This window comes from Dicentrarchus labrax, unplaced genomic scaffold (assembly GCF_905237075.1).
Source record: "Dicentrarchus labrax unplaced genomic scaffold, dlabrax2021, whole genome shotgun sequence".
Classification (NCBI taxonomy): domain Eukaryota; kingdom Metazoa; phylum Chordata; class Actinopteri; family Moronidae; genus Dicentrarchus; species Dicentrarchus labrax.
This window is the reverse complement of record NW_026136883.1, coordinates 170,001-178,838: the sequence shown is the minus strand read 5'-3', so window position 1 is coordinate 178,838 and position 8,838 is coordinate 170,001. Positions and strand designations below refer to the sequence as shown.

The window sequence follows — 8,838 nt, the reverse complement described above, 5'->3', positions numbered from 1 at the left end:
GGACATAGTAATGTTGATCTCCACATTTAAAACCTGAACACATCTGATTGGATTATAAATGATTTCATCTTCATCTTTTATTCTTTATTCAGATTGAGGAACTGCTGGTTGTCAGAGATCAGCTGTTCTTCTCTGGTCTCAGCTCTGAAGTCCAACCCCTCCCATCTGAGAGAGCTGGACCTGAGTAACAACTACAACCTGCAGGATTCAGGAGTGAAGCTGCTGTGTGGTTTTCTGGAGAGTCCACACTGTAGACTGGAGACTCTGAGGTCAGACACCATGTTTTCTTTCTGTGCTGAGATGAATGTGATGTTAAGTTGTGCTGACAGTAAAGTGCAGACATAAGGCTGATATTATACTGATCCACACTGAGTATCTTAATGCTAAAGGCTGTTTTCTTCTTCAGTGGTTTAGTCCATTGACTGTGGCAGAGCAATGTTGAGCTCCACATTTAAAACCTTCATAGAACAAGAAGAATCTACACTGAATAATTCACTGTGAACCTCTTCAGCTCTGGATTTAATCTGATATTAACATCATTGTTTTAATAAATGAGAATAAAAACACATAAATACAATAAATAGATAAATAAACTTTATTATCAGACAATAACAATATTCAGTTCATGCTTTTCAAACATTTCATGAAACTGTTTATATTGACTGAACCTTTTAATTCTAAACATCTTTTATTTTTTATTCAGATTGAGTGACTGCAGTTTGTCAGAGATCAGCTGTTCTTCTCTGGTCTCAGCTCTGAAGTCCAACCCCTCCCATCTGAGAGAGCTGGACCTGAGTGACAACTACAACCTGAAGGGTTCAGATGTGAAGCTGCTGTCTGATCTTGTGGAGAGTCCACACTGTAGACTGCAGACTCTGAGGTCAGTAGAGGGTCTGAGTCAGTCCATGCTGGTTCCAGCAGTCTTGGACTAAACACAGATCCAGTATTTGCTGCTTTCCTCAGTGAAGCTGTGAGAGGAGAATGGGGACAGGCTTCAGGATTGGACAGACAGACAGACAGAGAGAGAACAGTCAGCCAATCAGAGAGCCAGAAGCTTGTTGTGATCATGTGTTTGAGTTGATGTGAAGACGACTGTTGTTGTTGTGTTCATGTGTTCAGGAAATAAAGCTGGATTCCAGCTGACAGCATTACAAGATGTATAGAGACAGTGGTCCTCATTCATCCAGTCTGATCTCACACTGTTTGTTCTCTCATTTCTACACTAAACAACTGATCAGTTGGTCTTTGTCACAGCTCTGAGATCAGTCTGACTGAAGCCTGTGTTACCGGCACCAGACCTAGGGGAAATCTGGACCAGCAGCAAGGGTTACACAGGCTAGGGAGCACTGTGTAGCCCATACATAAACTGTGGATTGACAGAGAGATGACGAAAGTTAGTGTCTTGCTCATGCCAGAGCTTGTTTATTTCTGAGCTGCGCATGTGCAGAGCTTGTAGCTACAGTCTCCCTAATGGATCCACAGCAGCACTAGAGCACCACCTGCTGGCGTAATACTGTACTACCTTCAGTGTTAGAATGACTCAATTATTACAAAAATAGAGGGGGTGTCTGCTAAACACAAACTTAACATATGGTGTTTTCCAACCCATTACACCTGCAAACAAGCATCATTACATTTAGTGACCATGTGGTCTTTGTACAGACCAGGACCTCTGCTGGAGTCCAGTACCCACAGCTGATGTGTTGCTGTTCAGTCTTTGTATGAACATGTAGGACCTTTAACATCAGATATATATCTGTCCATTTGTCTCTTGTTTGTCCAAATAGTTTGAATATTTACACATTTGTCCTGTAAGAGTTCAGATGAAACATTCAAATGTGACTGAGACTGTGGTTTTTATCAGCTTTGAACCCTAACAGCAGTAAATGCATCATTCCAGTGGGCAGTGAATGTCTCTCTGTTTCTGCAGTAATGATGCGTTCAGGGACTCTCAGCACTTTATTTCCACTGTGTACTTCAGTGAAATCTGCAGAGTCAGCAGACTTGATGTCCAAAGTGTGTGCAGGTCTGTGATCTTCAGCTCAGTGTGTTCACTCCAATACGTTAACATGAGAGCTGAAAGGAAGCAGGCTACACTACACAGCCGCTCCACTGCTGGTCTGAACTGGACTGAAGTCCCTGCTGCTCTTTATACTGGATGTGCTGATGGAGGGAGTCTCTGCAAACACTGATTTATCTCTGCTGTCTGTCTCCTTCTCGCCTCAGCTGGAACTGGTGATCTCAGTCAGAGTGTGAGTGGTGAGGAAGGAGGTTGTGTTGGAGGATCCGCTGTGTCCTGATGATCCAGAGAGGTTGAAGCAGCAGCATCAGCTCTGACTGGGCCATGTTACTGGGAGGTAGAGTGGAGAGGAGAGCTTCATCCAGCAGTGACTGACAGAGGAATCACAACCAGTGGAGACGACTCTCAGTGCTGCAGTCTGAACTGCTCTGAGATCAGCTCCCTGTGTGTTCCTCTGGATCATGTGACAGAGTATCATCAGTGTACAAACACACAACTGTATTATCACTGTATATGGCTGAGGACAGTTTGGTGACAGCGTTATCGAGTTGATTATTGATTTTCAAGATGGACTACTAAAAGAATCCAACGGTCGCTAACAATAATGTTAGATGTTGTTAGCTCGTGCAGCTAAACTGCCTGTATTCACACAAATTCCTCATTATGGATTCTTTCTTTGTTTCATTGTCTGATTTGTTAATTGGTATTGATTTGTTTGATAAGTGTCCACATGTAAGAATCATTTTCAAGATTGTCTTTTTTCATGATGAAGAACGTGTGTAAAGATTTACAATAAACTGAAGTCTTGAATTGTTCAGAGAGTAGAATCAGTGCTTGAACCTCCTCAGATAACGTTACTGTACTTCAGTATTTCTTTATTTTGTCCTTTTTACAGTTTTACACAAATGTCTGTTTCTGTTTCTTACATTTTAAAAACAGGATCGTTACTTGAGTGCTTCAGAGGGGAATTATCTTTTCCTTAAACTTATTTTCAGTAAAAAAAATCACATCTCCACACACCACCCTGCGCTAATCGCCACCAGCAGCGACTCCACACAACACGCAGACACAAAGACGAAAATAAGATCACACAAAGACACAAAAGGATTTAAAATGAAATCAGATCAAAATGGCCACACAAGGGTTACTTCCTGTTTCCAGTAGGTGGCGCTATCAGTATGATTGAATATTAGTACGGAGATGTGTTCAGGTTGGAGATTTGTGGAGATTTGAGAAAGTAAACTAAAGCTATGACAACTTTCTGTTTAATGGACACGCCTGTCGATGAACAGTCACAAAAACAACAACATTTTAATCGTGATGGTCTTCAGATTGCACTTCAATTTAAGTTCACACGATCAATTCCCTCGGAGGAAGGTTAGGCTCATCGCCAGGGTGGTGGGGGCTGATTTAAAATGAGAATTGTTTTTGGAGAAGACGGTGTTTCCTTAATGATGAGACATCGTAGTGATTCTGTGACTGAATACAGTAAATACACTCCTGAACAAAATCTTTAAAAAAACTACAAGTATTCACATTTCGCGTTGGTGGAACATAAAAATATCGTAAGTAGCTTCAAAATGCCAAAAGAAGAAACAGGAGCAAGAGACAAAACAATAGAGTAGACAATTTATTGAAAATTGTATTTAAACTAAAATAGGCTCAAAAAGTTTAAGACCAGTTCCTTGTTGGACCCGGATCACATGAACCCTCAGAACAACAGAGACGGATTATTATAATCAACCAACTTTAGAGCAAACGTTTCTCAATTCTTGTCACACTCTGTTTCCCAACAGCAGCTCAGCAGAAACACACACACACACACACACACACACACACACACACACACACACACACACACACACACCTGCAGGATTTATGACATCACAGCTGGTCTTGAGCCAATCACAGTGCAGAATGAAACTGACGATGAGGGAGGAGGAGGCGTCGTTTTAATAAGATTTATTATTATTTTTATTCAGTTTATTGATTTTTGTTTGTTGAAAAAAAACAAAATAAATCAATCAAATTATTATTTTTTTATGTCTTCAAACTGAACCTTTGACCTTTGACCTTTAAGGATTATATAGTTTAATTTTTACTGTGGATATAATGTGTGTTTATTACTGTTCAGGTTGTAGTTCCTGCAGTCGGCCACTAGAGGGAGATAAAGCTCACTGATTACTGGAGACTGAAGATTTAAAGACTCTTTAAAATGACCTGAAACATCTGGAACGATTTACATCTGAGGAAATAATATTTACAGTTTATTTAACTTTAATTTTATAACTTTATTTTATTATTGTATTGTATTTCTTTATTGGTGTATTTAAATTCTGTCTGTATTATATTTTTGTGTGTAACATGAAACAATTGCAAATCCCTTATTTTGTGATAAAACCTTTTATAATGATAAATACATTTCTTTGATTTAATGACACTATATTATTAAAATAAATCTTATTGTATGGTTGATATATTTTAAACAGAAAAAGATAAAGAAAACACAATAAATTGAATAATAAATCAAATAAAACATACTTTTTAATTAACTTTTTGGCTTCATTATTAAAAATATATATATTTTGTAATTAAATGTAAATGTGATTTATTGTTGTTTATTTTATTTTCAGACATTATTGGTCAGATTTTCTCAGTATTTTGCTGTTTTTAAATCTGATTTGTTGCATTAGATTCAAACTAGATTTTCACTTTTCAATACAAACAAGTTTGTAGTTTTATCAACATAAAGCTGAAGTTTAACTGAATTAATAGTTTAGTTTTGACCCCAAAATCAGCAGAAAATCACAGAATTCAACATCTCTAATTCCACTTTCTTTATTTACATACAAAACACAGTATAAAGTGTTACAGCGTCATAAAAAATAAATTCTGTACAAACGTTTGTGACTGTTAGAGAACAATCAGGTCGTGAAGGATATCTACAGATATTTACAGAAGAGCTTCACCGGGACGCGGCGGCTCGTGTGCTTCAGTACGGTCAAGATGGAGTTAAAAACTGACAACAAAAACAAAAACACTGCTGTGTGCTGCAAACATAATATGAACAAAAAAAACACCAAATTATGAGCTTTTTCCAGGACGTTGTTGGTTTGATAATAAAAAAAGCCAATGAGGAAAACAACAAATACAAAGACATCATTTTATTTCCTCCAAACAAAACCTGCAGCTTCAGTAAAACGCAGTAATTATTCAACAATCTTTGGTTTCTTTAATTAAAAGGAGAAAAAAAAACAGAAGTCTTAAACTGTTAAGTTGTCTTTGTTGCTAAGCGCTCTTCGACTCAAAAACGTCACCTGTCAATCAAACAATGTGGGCGGTACTAGTTGATGATCATGGCTGCTAATGCTAACGCTAACTACCACTAACTCTAACCAAACAGACAATGCAGCAGTTAAGAGCTACTCAACTGTTATTGACCCTTCCTAAACCCCGCCTAGCACGAACCCCCCCCCTTGTTGGTACCAAAAAAGGGGGGGCTTAGGGGCAGCGTAAGCAGGCATCAAACACAAATGAACGTCCTGTCCCCAACGCACAAAACACCCAAGCTTCTAGCTGGCCATCCACAGGGTGAAGGGGATGAGGAGGGTGGGCAGGGCGGTGCTGGGGGATATTCCCAAACACGCCATGGACAGCAGACCCAGCAGCGCCGTCAGCAGGACGTTACGCTGGTCCCGAATCAGCGACTTCAGCCACTCACAGAACTGGAAGACGGGAAATAATATTAATCAATATTTAATGTTTCAATAAGAGGAAACTTTATTAGAAACAGCAAAACATTCAAGTTTCCTTCAAAATCCTTTAAAAAACAAGTTTGTTTGTTGTTGTTAAAAGGAATCGACCGATGTATCGTTATCAGATTAACTAGCATCATTCAGGCTATAATGAGAAGTATAATGTCGTCCCTTTGAGGGAGGTTATTTTGCTAAATGGGGGGCAACAGGGGCCCACAGCTCACTTTTGCCCCGGGGCCCCCGGAGGGTTTGATCCGGCCCTGCTAGAATGTGCAAATCTCTTTTTTTAATCTTCCCAAAACATTTCAAGCTCAAGAAACTTTAAAGTGCAGAAAGATTTCTCCTGCAAATATTCCCTCAGTGAGAACTGAAGGAATCCAGCCTATAATTGATCTGTTGTTTATTTTACTGTGGGGCCCCCTGAGGCCCCTGTTAGAGCTCCTGTCGGACCCCCCCTTTAATGGACCTGGAAGGAGCCGACTCCCAGACTGCCGACAGGTCAGATGTTTAGGTTAGCAATTACAGGAAGTGAAACTCGATCGGGGGAAACTCTCTCTGCTGCAGGAGCTCAAAGACTGAATGGACAAACAGGCCGCGCCCCCTCACACCCCCTCCCCCACCTTTGACCCTCAGCTGGAACTGAAGGCTGCTGCGAAACAAGATGGAGGAAGAATCAGGGAGGTTTGTTTCAGAAAAGTAATCAATAAAGTTTAAACCCTAAAGATGTTCTTAATATAAACCCTTTTTATACTTTAATTATCTCTGTGTAACTGTTAGTGTCGGGGTCCGCCACTGGAGACTGATTACAGATCTATAATAATTTGATCTGATTGATCGATTGTCCTGGATTCATTGACTGCTAATGTCAAAATAATCGGAAAAACGACTTCCAGATGTTTGGTATGCGACTTGACGTCACATTACGTGGAAACATGGCGGATAAAAGTAAACGCTGGCTTGATGGTGAGATAGACGGATCACAGGAAGTGACAGTGAAACTATAAAAGTGCTGGACAAATGTGTGATGGCTTTTATTGTGAAAGGGTTGCAGGAAACACATCTGTCCATGAGGTTAGCAGTGACTGCGATCCTTTAGTGAAAACTCTACGAAACAAGACGAGTGTTTTTATTAAAATCCTCGAAGACTTTTCTGAACATCTGGATGAAAACATCCAAAAAATTTAAAAGATTTAAACCCATTTTCAAAATAAGAGTCCTCCAGAGCAGCTGTGTGACCCGACTGTGTGCGAGCAGACGAGAGGCACTAACTGGGGCTCTGAGAGGCTCCGCTGCCCTCCTTCATCACCATCATCATCATCGTCGTCGGTCTGGGCTGCTGCTGGTTGGTTTCTGGCTCCGGTCTGAATGCGGCTCTTGTTCTCAAGACTTTTTCCGAGGAGCGACCCAGATTTTCCTCTCGTTTAAAAGAAAAAAACAGTCTGCAGTGCTTCGCTTTGATCCGTCGTACCTGGACGGACTCGAGTGCAACAAATATGTCCGGCCGCTGGGAGGCTCAGGACTGCGTTTAAAGTGACATTTTGGTTGTTTTATAGCATTTTTACACTAAAGACATTCTCTCAGGCAGATTTGTTTTAAGTCTCTCCTACAATTATTTGTAGAAGACTGTTTCTTCACTATGAAAAGGATCCTAATGGATATAGAAACTTCAGTTACTACAGTTGTTTTTCCTCTAAAATATATCGATAATGTGATTTTATTTAAAACGTATTCATGTTAAAACAACATTATTATTATCAAATAAACTGACTTTCTTTATAAAAACAGGATTTGGTCTTATATTCGGGGCCACTCTCCTGTACCCGAGATCGACAGCAGCCTTCGAACACAACAGCGAGTGGTTTGGTTCATTCTGCGGTTTACTGGTGGAGCGCGACTCGGAGTCGGAGGCAGATGTTTTGCCTGAACATTCGGGGCTCAGTCCAAACCCTTGTGGGTGGTTTTGGAGCATTTTTCCCCCCAATTTATGGTCGATATGGTAAAAACATCACATTGTGATTAATTTGGCAGATATTGTGATATGATTTACGGCCGTTGTGGTTTTGGCATCACAAATTACATTTTCACTCAAAGTTCCTAAAAATGTGAAAATCTTTTGGGGCTCTGAACCAAACAAACATGTTTTCTTAAATGTGGAGCAACACAGAACTTTGTTAAAATGTTGTTTGTCACATTGTTGTTTTTCAGCCTTTCTGAGATAATAAAAAGCCTAAATTCTGCACATGATCTGGTAAAAACATGATAGTTGTCCAGTCATCCTGTTTGTGTTCATCATTCTGAAACCAGTCTCTTACAGATGACTCATTTTCACTTCTGAGGCCATAAAAAGGCAGAAATATTTGAGGTTTTCTCCTCATGAATAACTTTATGTCCAGAAGACAGTTAGTTTGCTCCCTGCGGTGACACGGCTGACCTGTAGGTGGCGATATTTCCCCGCTAACAGCGCTCCATTTATCTCCAGTGCCATCTGAGAGGAACTGACAAAAAGTTTGTTTTAAAAACCAAAAGTAATGTTATTGTTATGGATGTACGACAGGAACGGGTCCGTTTATCTGATTTCACAGCAGATTTCCTGAGAGGAAACAATGTCTTTAGGTGTTTTTTTGCAATAAAACTGCAGGAGAAAGTTAGATTATTCATGATTTTTTTGTATAATTGATAAAAACTTGAAGGCAACTTGTTCCAGTGAGAATAAACTCTGTAGTAGTTTGGTGACGTTTGATTAAATCTGCAGTTGCAGCAACTGGACAAAGATCCATTAACGACAGTTCGAGAGGAGGCGGAGAGTGGTTGTGAATTAAATGTTTTAATGTATAATAAAAATAATATAGTGAAATAAGGAGCCCCAGAAGCCCCCCACCCCTTCCGCTCCGCCCCTGCAGCTAGTGCGTAAAAGCGGATTCCTGCGTCTCCACCGAACCACGATAATGTGGATGTAACGACGCACAAAATGTACATCAATGTTCCACCCATACATCTGTTTATTGAGCTTTTATGGCGCTATAATCTGCGGTTAAACCCTTCAGAGGTCCGCAGCTGCTGTGA

General features: G+C 40.0%; 1 protein-coding gene across 1 annotated transcript in view; it reads right to left on the bottom strand.

The window, feature by feature from the left end:
• Positions 1-5,589: 5,589 nt before the first annotated feature.
• LOC127360587 (lecithin retinol acyltransferase-like) overlaps positions 5,590-8,838 on the bottom strand; it is a 4,062-nt gene continuing 813 nt past the window's right edge. Inside the window, exon 2 of the mRNA XM_051395017.1 lies at positions 5,590-5,745. Within this exon, the coding sequence (XP_051250977.1) occupies positions 5,593-5,745 (153 nt within the window). The 3' untranslated portion in view covers positions 5,590-5,592. The remainder of the gene's footprint in view (positions 5,746-8,838) is intronic.